The 13,442-nt window shown below is 43.4% G+C and overlaps 1 protein-coding gene across 1 annotated transcript; it reads right to left on the bottom strand.

Annotated features, from left to right (window-relative positions):
* Positions 1-351: 351 nt before the first annotated feature.
* LOC128075965 (transmembrane protein 182-like) lies at positions 352-13,442 on the bottom strand. The gene is made up of 5 exons (XM_052673185.1): positions 13,069-13,442; positions 10,329-10,446; positions 8,683-8,781; positions 6,630-6,767; positions 352-1,690 (listed from the first exon to the last, which is right to left on the bottom strand). Exons 1-5 carry the CDS (start codon positions 13,219-13,221, stop codon positions 1,461-1,463), a joined length of 738 nt encoding a protein of 245 aa, XP_052529145.1. The 5' UTR covers positions 13,222-13,442; the 3' UTR covers positions 352-1,460.

Below are 13,442 nucleotides of genomic sequence, written 5' to 3'. Positions count from 1 at the left end.
ACGAAATTCCCCTTAATGGCAATTAGTGTGAGTTTTACTTAAGAACCATAGAACAAGCTTGCTATTCATACGAAAGAACTAATCTTTACATGTGGGAACTACAATTTCTCACTCTGTGTATGCAATGAGTCTTGTAAAAGAGCAATTAGAACTCCAAAAGGAAAGAAACACCAGACTTGAATAATATTTTAGGAAGAGCATTAACAAACATTTTTATACTGCCAAGAGTCTTCGCTGCTTTCTAGAAGAGGTTTACATTACATTATTAATTAAATATACTGAGTCAGTAGTATGACATAAAGCTTTGGAAATATATGTTTACCATAAACTTTGACATCCATGAGAAAAGCATGTATTTTTAGTAAGTTTAATTTAAAATTTATGCAGATGAATTCAGCAAGCAAGGGCCCAACAAACTACTTCAAAATAGCAAGATCTTGACTGAAAAATACAAGATCAACTCTTTGTCATTTCTCAAGTGTCTACAAGCCTTCACATACACAGAATAAATGACATCACCTCCTGAATTTAGATCGTTTTACATAGCATTAGTATGCATTACTCTTAGTGGGACCACTTTAACCTGTCAGACAATGTACACTTGAGCAATTGCAAGAATTAAAAAATATATAAATTGTATATAATAAGTCTTTTCAGAGCTGGCTCTTATGCTAGGTGGAATACAACAGGGTCCCATGGTGAGCTGGCTGACAAACTCTACCATAAAAACAAACAAACAAACAAAAAAATCATAGCATCATTGTTCCCGTTTTCTTTCCCCCAGCTCTAATTTTCAGTTTTGGATTGCAAATTTCCACAGCTCTCTGTTCAGGCAAAATCTTAAATGCATTGTAGCACAGTGCTTTAAAGAAATACTAATTAATACATCTCATGTTGCATACCACAGAAATTAGTTTAGTCATTATTAAGAGTTAGGTTAGGCACAGGTACATTTGTATCTTCAGAATCAAGGCTTTTAATGAAAAAAAACTCTCATGTTTCCAGACATTCCATTAAAATGGTTGTCCTTTGACGTCAATTAGAGCTAGCTAAAAAAAAATCATCCTTAATTGCTTCTCAGAAAAGATGTCAGAGCATACACCCCCACAGCCACATTCGATTACCTCTTAGAGGAAACGAGGATGCTGGGAATGCTGGGAACCTCCAGTGCTGCTGAACATGGATGGGCCGCGCTGGCAGTGCTGAGCCATGGTGACTGCTGGCCACAGCGGAGGCTGGTCCTCCCACCTGAAACTGCTGCACAGTCCAGAGAGATGCCTACAGGACTGAGAGTGTTTGCATGCTAAGTGCTCCACCCCTGCCTCCAAATAACGCTGACTTCAATCACGCACCTACGCCAATAGTTACAGCTACAAAAAGGACATAATCTTCAAAACTTGTGTATGTTTCATTACAAGGAGCATCAACAGTTTTCTCCAAGAGTTTCTCAGCACCTTTTCTTACTCAAGTGACTCTGTCATTTCTCTGCCAATCAGGAAGAAGAGGAGCCCAGAGAGCAGCGACAGGGGCACGCCGGCGGCAGCAAGGAAGAAGGACCAGCCATATAACACGTGTACGGGAGCCTCCTGCAGGCACACCTCGCTCCTCTCCAGGAGGATGTACTTCTGGAAATCGGCCACAAGCTCCTTCCACAGCACAAAGAGGAAAATGAGCAGGAGAAATAAACTTCCTGAGAAGAGAGACAAAGGTGGTTATTCTCCAATTACAGCCAGTGTATGAAATTCAGAAAGGTTAAAAGTGAGAAAAAATTGCAACAGGTTCCCATTTATTTTTTCAGGCTAGTGTTCCAGAATGGTGACATTTGTCAGGTTTTCCCTGACAAAGAAGGCAGGAAAAGAGGAAAAGAGAAGAGATGCTCTTTCAAATATCAGATCCTTTTTTCAGCAGAAATACAAGACCTGTGGACTGGTCCTACTGGTGGCAAGCACTATCTGTTTGCTGAACCTACTGCAAGCAGTGCCCCACAGACTTCGGCTGGTTGCCCCAGCTCACAGAAGTGCCCCTTCATGTCCTAATGGCCACGATACATCAGCCTCAGGTGAGCAACTCAATACCAAAGTCAAACAGCTCATTCCAGAGGCCATGGAGTCTTTTCACGACCCAGCGTTAGCATGTGAAACCTCCATGAGCCAGGTGGTGAAGGACTGAGGACACTCCAGGCCTCAAGGTCAAAATCTCCCTCAGCAGCTCTCCCATCAGACCCAGTGCTTTTTATTTCTGTACATACCCCATAGAAGGCCTTGGAGGTCAACCCTCTCACGTCTGAAAAGCACGTGGAGGGTGGGCACCTCATTTTGCTATTCTGATTGCAACACCCCATAACTCACAGTGATGAGGATCTGCATGAAGCAGACAACAAAAAACCAGTGTGGTCGCAATGTTACTTGTTTCATTGCATTAAAGAATATATATAATGCATTTAAAAGTCAACATATGTTAACATTAAATGGTGACGGTGTGACGAAAGATCTGAAGCTACATCAGTAATATCTTATCTCACCACATCACAGCTAGAAACTTGCCATTTTTTAACAGTGCTATATAACATATAGACGGACACGCACATGCATACATATATGGAAGAAATACGTCAGAGATGATGGTATGTCCATAATAGAAGTGAACAGTTTGAAATTAATACAGTTGACAAGTCATTGCACAGTTCTGTGGACGCGTTCTGGCGTTTCATTCCTCCCCTTGCAATTTTTAAACTAAAGGTAGCTTGTACTATATTTAATTATTCCCCCCAGCAGCTTATGCACTACAAAATCCAGCCTTCATGCTAGGCAAAGGCTGTGGGTATGGCTTGGCATTGATCTATCTGCTTAGGAACGGAGCTTAGTGAAACTTTGCTTGAAGGAAACACAGCAGTGTTGGGCTGTGTTTCTGCTCATGGTGATATAAGCACATATTGCTACAACATCCTGCTTCACATCTTGTAGCCTGGAATGAGGGTCCAAAACATTCCTCAATCCTCACTAGCAGTTGTATAGAAGCTGAAGCTACTCATACTGAGCTGTCATATTTATTAAACTGCATCCTGTGCCCTAGGACTGGGAATTGAATCTTAAAAATCAAAAATTTGTGTAACTGGATCAACACACTTCACATCACCACACTCTGCTATCTCAGACCGTTCTCCCTCCCATAGACAAGTCCTCATGGGCACTGCAAAGGCAGGCTAGGAGTTAAACAGCAGCTGGTGTAACATTTGCATGTTCATTGAGATTGTGATACCACTTGAAATTACATGCACAAATAAATATTTTACACTTAATATGATAGTTGTATGTTTAAAATACCAATTATTCTACTTTAAGAAAATGATTGAATGCTTAAATAGTCACATGTTCTTTACAAAATACAATATATTGATAAGAAGGCAATTAAGCCTTTATTACTGATGTAATTTAAAATTAAATTAATTAGATAGCAACTGAACCTTGAAAAGTGCTCTTTTAAAGATCAATTTATATTTCATTAACTTATAATACCTACCGTAAAAGACACAAATAAAAAAAAAAAAAGTAGTCCCAGAGGAACAGAGGACATGGGTATGGCATTTTTTTTTTTTCCAGAATTTTCCGTTTTTCTTTAAGTAACATTTTGTTGTTGTTGTTGCTGTTTTATCCCTGGGCAAACCAGATTATCTGAGGCTCATTTTCTGACCAAAGCCTACCTGCACCTGTGCAGCTGCTGGGGAATCTTCAAAGAATGTCACTGCTTTGTCATTAAACAGGTGGTGGAGGTGAAGGCACAGCCACAGACTTGGCACCAAAATTCAGAACATTACGACAAGAAAACACAAAGTGATTTCTTTCCTAGGATAATCACTCCGGAGTTGCAAGGAGTCCCTGGAATTTATACAGTCTCCACAGTGAGAGAGTCTTCCACAGGAAACCAAAAGCCACCACCTTTGGATGCTTTTTGTAGCAGCTGTAGCAGAAAGACATCTTCATTTCACACTTGCCCCAAACAGCTTCCTAAGTGCAGGAAGAGATTTCTTGGAATCTTGGTCAGCAAACTGAAAGAAACTGTTTTTTTTCAGTACCACTCTGTCAAGCAGCAAACCCAGCATGCCTCTTTGATTCCGTTCATTAGGCAGGTACAGAAAAAATTAACTGCAAAACTCAGTCTCCAGACTGATGAGATCAGTAGCACCTTGCAGGAAGGAGCAAATTGCGGGTGGACTGGAGTGGGGCATTCAATCTCTCCTCCATCCAGGGCTAATTACAAGCCACCTGAACCTTGGAGAGCTGCTTCCTACTGGTGGGTGAATGGAAGTCTGCCTTCTGCTTTCTCTCACTTCTTATCCTTATGATACCTTTATAGCCCTTAAGTGTAGGGACAGGTGAGTGAACTCAGTCTTATTCTGTGGAAGCTCCTGAACTTGCGTGTAATCTCCTAATTGTGAGAAAAATGAACTTTGACAATCAGCAACTCGTTTGCCTCTTTGGGATGTTCATAATAAGGAAATGGAGGAATGACCTTCAGCTGCCTTTTCCCATCCATCAGTTTGTGCTGCTCACAGAGGGCCTGAGACTTTCTGAAATGATTTGGGGCCAGGTGTGCTGGAGAACTAGCATGGGGACCACAGTGGCTGGAAGAAGCATAGACTGCATATTTACCAGTATTTCTGCCTTTCCAGGGGAGCTGGTGATGAGCTCCTGTTGGTGTTCCTTAGCATCACCCAGGACACAGCAGGACAATTCCTCCCTCTAGCAGCTGAGCTGCCCCAACACTGGTGATGCCTATTCTCACTTGTAAGCATGGCTGCTAAAACACCCAAAGGAAACCAAGAAGCACAAGGGAATACAAGCCAGGAATTTCAATACAGATGCGATGCAGCATTTCCCTAATGTCATTGTGATGCTAGTTAAGTGTATTGTCACCTGGCAGTTTTTAGAAGGGGTGATGAGGAAATAATGAGGGGTGCATCCTGCATCCATTTGGACATTATTTTCAAGCACGATTGATAAGCTTGAGTTCAGTAACAAAAAAGAAAAATTACAATAAACAGCTGAAACCCTAAGTGAACACTCCTGAAAAGATATTGCATAATTCTAGCTTTCATTTAGATCAAAAACATAACTTGGGGAGGATTTGGGTGCTTGAGCCCTATCTCAGCCACTTCAGCTCATGCACACATCAGATTGCCAGCACTGATCACCAGAAGGCACTGGCACCTAATGAAGGTCTGAGAGCAAGATATCTTGCATTCCCAAATGAAATTTCTACATGTGCAACCACATAAAATTTACCTTTAGAAAAAAAATTAAACCCAACTGAGCATTTATTAAACTGTATAAGAGAGAGATAAGCGGATACCCACAGGCTTGCTGGGCTTGCTTCAATAACTGAGGACCCAGAGGCAAATGGAAAATTGGACAAAATGCAAAGCAAATTAGCAGAGGCAGGTAGGGCCACATTGATTTAGTGCCTCCCAGATTTTTTAGTCAAATAGATAGATGCAATCTAGCTTCATGTTAACAACCATCTCAGGTAGAATCACATGGTTAATTATTAGTACATCTGGAGAAAATGGAGACTGGGAAAGAGCCTGTGAAACAGAAAGGAAGCTAAATAACTGGGGGAAAAAAGTAAAAGAAAATAAGGGGATAATAAGGGGAATGTGAGTGGAGTTCTTCCAGACTTCATTTTGGGACTTCTCTTGTTAAGTCATTTTCATGAATGTTTTTGAGTCCAAAAAGCTTAAGCTCACAAAAAGCCCAAAATGGCAGAAAAGATGCTAGCTTGTGTTTGATTCATTCAGTGCTTGAGGAATCAGAACCTGGTGCAGGGCCCATAATTAAGCAAAATTAATTTCAGAGGAAGGCTTGAGTTCATTACAAAGTTATTCACTTGGCAGCACTCATCAGAGCTCCAACCTTTAACTGCTTGCATTGTGGGGAGAAAAAAAAAAAGCTTTTTTTCTAAGTTTGAGTCACAGTTATAAATCAAGTACTTCTCCAGTTATTCCCTCTCAAATACAGAAAAGGCCCAAGTGATAATTCACTGGACTAATTTGTAGTGGTAGTGGGGATTATGAATCAATGCCTATTTTTAATTCATTTCCTGCTGTGATACTGCTTTATCTTTACAGATTTTATTAAAAACCAGGCCTCCAGTTTTGAACTGCTGGGTATGCCTTTCATTGCATGGTGGTTCTCCAGGTTCTAGCAGAGCAAGAACAGAAGAGGCTCAAATATGAAGGCACATTGGCAGAGAAGATTGTGGCTGATCACTGCCTGGGATAAATGCAACTACTAACATTACCCAAATAAAAAGGCTCTGGATATCGTACAAGGCTGTAGGAAAAAAAAAAAAAAGTAGTATGTTTCCCAATTCCCAGGCTCCTTAGGACTAAGAACTATCTTTCTAAAGCTTGGCTCAGCATAGAAATTTATTTCCACTTGGGGAAGGGGAACATTTACTCCAATTCACCACTGCTGCCATCAGAAAACCAATCCCTCCCCAGCATCCCTGGAGACCACCGCATCACTGTTTGCCACTCATCGCTGTGTGCCTCCCCATCATTGGGTACCACCCCATTCCTTTGCGTGCAGTAGGCTGCGCACACTCCTTTCTGATTTCCACTGTTGGCTTACCTGAGGCTATCAGGAACCCGCCGCCCACTTTGTAGGACCTGGCGCTGACAAAGGGCACACCACACACCAGCAGCAGCCCTCCCACCAGGCCAGCAGCAACGGCCAGTATGATGAACGCCGTCCAGAAGCCTCTGTACACTGCATGAAAGCCAAAAAGAAGAGTCAGAGAAAAAGGAAGGGAAGCTCAGCTGGGCTTTTAGAAGGCTGTGAGGAACTCCTCCATCAATGCCAGCTTGGGCAACAAAATGATGGTGAGCACTGGGGTCATGAGCAGTTTCTCCAGCGGGGAGCTGCTGCTGGTGTTGAGCAGGGCTGTAGCCAGTATGTTGTTGTGTGGTTGCAGAATGCAAGTTCAGGCTGTGTGTCACGATCTGACATGAGATTGGAATGAGAACATGGAGCTGAAAGTGTTTGCAAGGAGACCACACCAGAGAGTATGTGAGAAGGGAGGACAGCCCCAGGTGTGGGCAGTGAGGGCTCTTCAGGTACAAACTCTCCAAACCTTCTCCCATTTCCCCCAGTTTGTCCGGTCTGCTCAGACCACCACCTCCCACTGCTCCTATTGCTTTTTGTTGCTCAGAAGCTCAAGTTAGAGAGATTTGAGCTGAGCATGAGCAAACAGCAATGCTGAAATGACTCACACTTGAAAGAAAAATGACACAGAGAAGATGCGTTTTGCTCATTTTAAGCCATTTTGTCAGGAGAGCCACTTAGGGAGAGATAAGTATCTTGAACTCTCCGAAACCACAGAATTCATTTTAATGTTTAACCTCCCGTCACCCATTTCTCTCAGGGAAGCCTAAGAGGATGCAGATAAGGCAGAATTATCTCTGGCGCAGGTAATAGCTGGAGGACCCACTTCTTGGACGGCCTCCTGTTTTGTCATAATTTGCATCTGAGTATGGACTGGCTGGGAATAAAATAAAAGTGTATGTCAGAAAAGCCTGCTCCATGCGCACTGCCCAACACTTTGCAGTGTGGTTGGTGCAGATCCCAATTCCCAGAATGAGGGTGCTGAGATATCCCCAGCTCCATACCGACATGTCCCCATGTCCATGCCATCACGTCCTCATCTGGTGCCAACGTGTCCCCATCTCCCCAGGGATGAGCTCATCAAGACCAGTTCAGCAGCAGGACCGCAGCAGCCTCAGCACCGGGGCTGTCCCCAAAAGGCATTTTGGAGGCAGCTGCAGAGGCTGCATAGCACAGTCTGATGGGCAGCGACAGATGGCTGAAGGGCTCTTTATTTAGCACAGAAAAATCCCTGTGTTTACCATTGAGATCATTCAAAAACTGGAGTTGTACCACTCCCTCCTAAGCAGAAAAATAAGCCAACATTTGCCCATGTGCCTGCCATACACAGCCCACAATGGGCTTCTCTTTCTGCCATCTATTTCACATTTCAGCTTGCTCCTGGAGGCAGGGATCCGGCACAGCAAAGGAGTGAGATGCTCTCCCTCACATGCTCCTACTGACAAATATTTTTTTTTTAATTAATTTCTCGTAAAAAAAAAAAGTATAAAAAATAAAAAAAAAAAGGTACTGCTAAAGGCTAAGGAAAAGGTCAAGATGTTTGTTTGTGCAGTATGCCTGCCCCGGATCCCCAGAGGCAATGCAGAGTGATGCACACTATTTAAAGAAATCAATTCATTTCCAAAAAGATCATGGAATTAATTCTAGCTGCTGCCACCAATTTAGCAAATTAAAATTCCTAGCAGCAGCTGATTCATTAAAGAACTCTGAAAATACAGAGAAACATAAATAAAAAGGGAACCAGTTGAAAGGAGAGCTTTCCAACTGTGTCGTATTCGAGGTATTAAAAATAAGTGCGATGGATCTTCCGACAATTTGGTCTTTAACTGATTTTCCAGTGTTTGTTTATTTTGTCTCGCAACAAATCAATGCTGGCGCTCTCCCAGGAAGCCACTCGAGGCCACTTTGCAAGGGGCTTCCCTGGTCATGGTTGGCCATGAGGATTGGCAATAGGACACACATAGCACACAACATGCTTCCCGGCCCCACGGCTTGAAAATGGAGCTGGGAAGTGACCCACCTGCAGTCGTGTCATAGGAGGGATGTGGGAAAGGCCCCAGGACGATGGGCATGGGGAACAGGTAGCCGTGCATGCAATGCTTGGGGTGTGCTTGGCTGGCTGCAAAACAACAAAAGATTTGCTTTAATTTTGTGCAAAACTACAGTTAAGCTGTTCAGATGGCAAACTGACATCAATATTCCCATTGCTATTTTGCTCCAGAAACCACCTGCAAGGGGAGAAGGGGTTTGGGTACCAGAGCCAGGGTACCTTTCCTTTCCTCGGTTGGTAAGAAAGGAAAGCACAATTAGAATGGACGTGCCCCATCAATATTAATACCACTGAGACTTATCGTGATTAACAGTAATAGAATGAATGTTAAATGAATTAATTAATGATTGGACACTTATTTAAATATGTTCCCCAGCTCAAAGGAACACTTTATAATAGGTGGACATTAGTTCATGCTAAATTGACTATGGAATACCTATTGAATTAATTATTACATCCACGAGAGCAGCAAATTAATTTGCCATGATCAATCCTATTATAATAAATACCTAAAGAAGTAATAAAAATTTGCCAGCTATCAGAAAGAGTCATTTTACTTCAGGTAACACTGTATTGTATAATGTATTCCTGTATAATGTTAGATAGCAAGCTCCCTCTCTCAGCCTTTTTCATCAAAAAAATTCCGTGTGAAAAACTCTGCGCTGTTCTACTGAACAGTGGCAGTAACAGTTCTACAGAAAACAGAGGTCAGGGGCAGAGGGACAGCAAAACCATCTGAAATTTTAACCACCGGGGAATAAACAGATTGTGGGAACCTGCATTATTTTCAGCCACATCCCTCAGTAGGGTTATCCTGCTGCTCCATGAGCCTGTAAGCATCTCTGAGCAGAGCGAGCAGAGGGTCAGGGCCTTTGCAATGTTGAAAACCTTGGCAGACATTTTTTTTTTTTTTTTTGCCTCTTAATATGTTTCACCTTCTTCGATTTTTTCTTAAACATGAACATGCTTTCAGAAAATAATGATTTTGCATCACTCTGCTTCTTTGCAGTGAAATCCTCACGTTTGTGACTTCTATGACCTTAAAAAGCAAAACAGGCAAGATCTGAAAGCAAAGGTCTTGTGTGCCCAGGAGCACAGACCCACTTGGTTCTGTATGGGCTACCCCTGCCCACTCCTGGGTGCTTCCTGACTTCTTCTAGCTTGAAAACAGTAGGAGGGGGAATGCTCAACCAAAAGGGGAGCACCTAGAGGTCTCATGGTTGGATGGGGCCCTGGGCAGCCTGATCTAGTGGGGGTAAAACAGATTTTCTGTAAAAAACAGGAATTGAAGAGCAGTGCTAAGGACAAGGTGAGCATGGGTTCAAATTCATCACACCTTAGCTTGATATAAATATCATGGTGCATGGGAGCAAAGTCAACCCTGCTGGTGGATGATCTTCATGGATGATATTTTAATTGGCACCATGGTGTTCCTGTGTGATGGTGTCCAATGAGAGCAAAATCCAAGTCCAAAAAAAGAACCCATGAAGAATGCCCCAAGTTAGTTGTTTTTGGAGAGATGATGAGAATGAAAAGAAAAAAAAAAGTGTGGAACAAAACACAGTGCAGAGGCATCAGACTGGCAGCAGCACCAAGAGGCACAGCGTGGTACTCACTGTACCAGAAGGTCCAGATGGTCGTGGACTGGCCCTCGCCGAAGAACCAGCACCGCCAGAAGAAGCCCTCGTGATGGAAAGTGAGGATCTGCGTCCCAGCCTCTGTCAGTGTGTCTGCCTGTGGGGAGTGGAGGAAAAGCTGATGTGAGGTTGGTCACAGCACGTGTGTTTAGCTCGGATGGTTGTGGGTTCATTGCTGCTGTTTAAGTTGGTTTTGGAGGAGTCAAGGAATAGCTGCTGCCCTCAATTTTCTTCCGTATCACAGCTACAAAACAAATACTTTAGTCCCTTGAAATAATTTCTATAATCACAGCTATCCTGATAAAAAGGATCCCGCAGATCCTCGCAGACAATCTTCTCACTCCAAAGACATTAAAGCACTGATTGCCGGAGCTGGAAAAGTATGCCAAGGATACCACTTCTTAAATAATTTCCCTAAGGAAGCACTATTGCTGTTGTAACCAGTTGGAAGCAGGTGGATCCAGGTAAGCTATTTCAGAGGTGACCAACACAACAGGTCAGATGCCATCACACTCTGCAGGATCCATGCAAGGTCTCACCTGACCTCAGAAGGCAGCCCGGTGCTGTCACTCACACCCAGCCCCTGCTCACCACTCCAAAAGTTTCCTGCTTTCCTCCTGCTGCTGAACCTGCAGAGATTATGATAACCTGATGTCAGATGGGAATTACTCTTTCACCGCACCAGTTTTCGCATGGCCCAGTTCAGTATGCTGACAAATGTTCTCTTTTTTTGGTCTAAGTGCAAACCACAGACCAGACTGCAAATGCAAGGTCTGGGTCGTTCCAGAAGGGAGAATATTGCAGTGCTGAGTCATAAACTAATTACCGAAAACCAAATTATTGAAGCCATATCCAAAATCCATTTTATCTTTCTCATGCTCAGTTTGGTTAAAAAGACACAGCTGTTAGAAAGTTCTATTTTGTAGAGGATGGAGAAGCTCTGCATAGGAATGGCAGTGCACTGGGGAAAGGAGATGGGACTCAGCAAGGAGGTATTGGGAGATGCTCCCTCACCTTGAAGTCCTCATAGATCAAGTTATGACCACTTTCAGAGTTCTGATTCTCCTTTTACTTTCAGGATAAAATGCCAGCTATGGCAATGGTGTCATGCAGACCCCACTGGCTTTCTGCAGACTTGGTGCACATTTAACTGCTGCATGGCAGATAACAACCCTTCTTATCCATTAGGGATAGAGTTTGCCAGTTTAGAAAAAGACAGATAAGGTAAAACCCACCAGTGCCTAAACTAAGAATCATAGAAATAGCATCTGAAATAGAAACAAACAGCTCAGAGGAAAGAAGAGGAGCAATGCCCACTTCTTCCTGATGGTACTGGAATCATCATGCCTCAGCAACCAGCAAAGAAACATACGGCCAAGATCATTCCTGACACCTCTGAGGTGTCTGTGTCATGCTGCATGCCATCCCTGCCTTTCGCTCTAAAGGACAGCAGCACTAACAAAATCCAAAACAATTAACACTGTCATTTCCTTAGCAGGGAACCAGAGCTGCACTCCTCTGGCTGTGGCTCTGTCTCCTTTGGGGTTCTATTGCACTGCTTTAGACAAAAAAGACGCTGTCTTTTGCCAGGCAGTTTTATCTATTTCTTTTTTTTTTTCCTGTAGTATTAGTAGTGGAAAAAGTCATTTGGAAACATGACTCAAACAGTGCCCCACAATTGACAATGGGATTCTGAAATGACAGCATTTCTTGCTGGCATCATGATGCTTACCCAGTGTGACTCACCACACCAGAAAACATCAAACCTAATTGGATTGAACTTTGGAGTAACAAAAAGTCTGCACGCAACAAGGAACCTCCTGTCATTTTTTAATTGCGGCCACGCATTGATCAGCTCAGAAATATTTCAGAAGAGCGGATGGCTCCGGGAATGCAGCCGGCTTCGATTGCTTGGGCAGGCAGACAGCAGCAAGTTCAGCTCACAGCACACTTTCAAAAGGATCTATAAACATGTGATAGGAGTACTAAGCACTAGAACACCTGTCATAAAAACAGGAAACATTCAAAATCATCTTTCTTGCTAACAGAAACCCTACACAAATCCTAATTTGACAATAGACCTCTCCACGTGAGATGGGCAGGAACCACTGCTGGCTCTGCCATGCACCTGCTGCTCGCTCCTGTTTGCTGTCTGTAACACAGCTCTCTCACTTCAGATGTAAATGCTTGCCAAGCTCTACACTTTAAAATATGAGCTACTTTTAAATGAACAAATGAGGTGGAGAAATCTTTTAATAGAAAATATCAGGAGATATCTTTTGTTTTTCGAGGCAAAGGCTGTCAACAAGTAAAGCTCTTACATTTTTGCCTTTCATTCCCTAACATTCATATCTGCCAGAATACAGAAGCACTGTTTTCATGTTTTCCAGACATTTTTAGTGTCAAAACACTCACAGAATCATAGAATGGCTTGAGTTGGAAGGAACCTCAAAGCCCATCCTGTCCCAACCCCGCGCCGTGGCCTGGCTGCCCCCCATTGGATCAGGCCCATGCAACCTGGCCCTGAGCACCTCCAGAGACGGGGCATCCAAGGGAGCTCAGGATGACTTTTTGCATTAACAGGTCACTTTAAATAAGCATGGATCTAAAGCTGCCAACACCTAAATTGAAGGTAGCTGTGCCGCTTTTCGACAGTTGTAGAGCAAATTATTTAAACGAAAGCTCTCTCTTCCCTAGAATAACCTGGTTGTGTATTTACCTCTCTGGACTGGTGCGTGTTGTTTCCATCCCCGATGACCCCACACATGTCCGCAGCCAGCAGCCAGTAGTCCGTCCCAAAGGCGAGCAGGAAGAGCAGCATGGCCGTGCTGCCCAGGATGCCCGCTGTCAGGGCAGCAATGCCAGCCTTCATGGCCCAGCAGAATTTGGGGAAAAAGGGGTAAACACTGCGGCTTCCCAGTCACTGAGAGAAGAGAAGGGAGAGAAGTGCTATTCTGGGACGCAGATAAGGATCTTCGGGCGGCCGGTGTGAGTTTCAGGGGGTGGCAGAAAAGGGACTAATAAAAGCAGATGACCTGGAGTAGCCAAACAGCTGTGGCATTAAGGGAACATGACAAACAGCTATTGAGACAG

The sequence above is a fragment of the Tympanuchus pallidicinctus genome, unplaced genomic scaffold (assembly GCF_026119805.1).
Source record: "Tympanuchus pallidicinctus isolate F22 unplaced genomic scaffold, pur_lepc_1.0 scaffold13, whole genome shotgun sequence".
Taxonomy (NCBI): Eukaryota; Metazoa; Chordata; class Aves; order Galliformes; family Phasianidae; genus Tympanuchus; species Tympanuchus pallidicinctus.
The sequence above is the reverse complement of the archived record's forward strand: the minus strand, read 5'-3'. Positions and strand labels throughout refer to the sequence as shown.

Bases quoted from the DNA above. Each gene is read 5' to 3' on its own strand.
- LOC128075965 (XM_052673185.1), bottom strand. From the start codon at position 13,221: ATGAAGGCTGGCATTGCTGCCCTGACAGCGGGCATCCTGGGCAGCACG. The intron at 8,782-10,328 runs GTGAGTACCACG...GTTGTTTTGCAG, and splicing joins CATCTGGACCTTCTGGTACA to CCAGCCAAGCACACCCCAAG. The intron at 1,691-6,629 runs GTAAGCCAACAG...CTCTCTTCTCAG, and splicing joins CGGGTTCCTGATAGCCTCAG to GAAGTTTATTTCTCCTGCTC.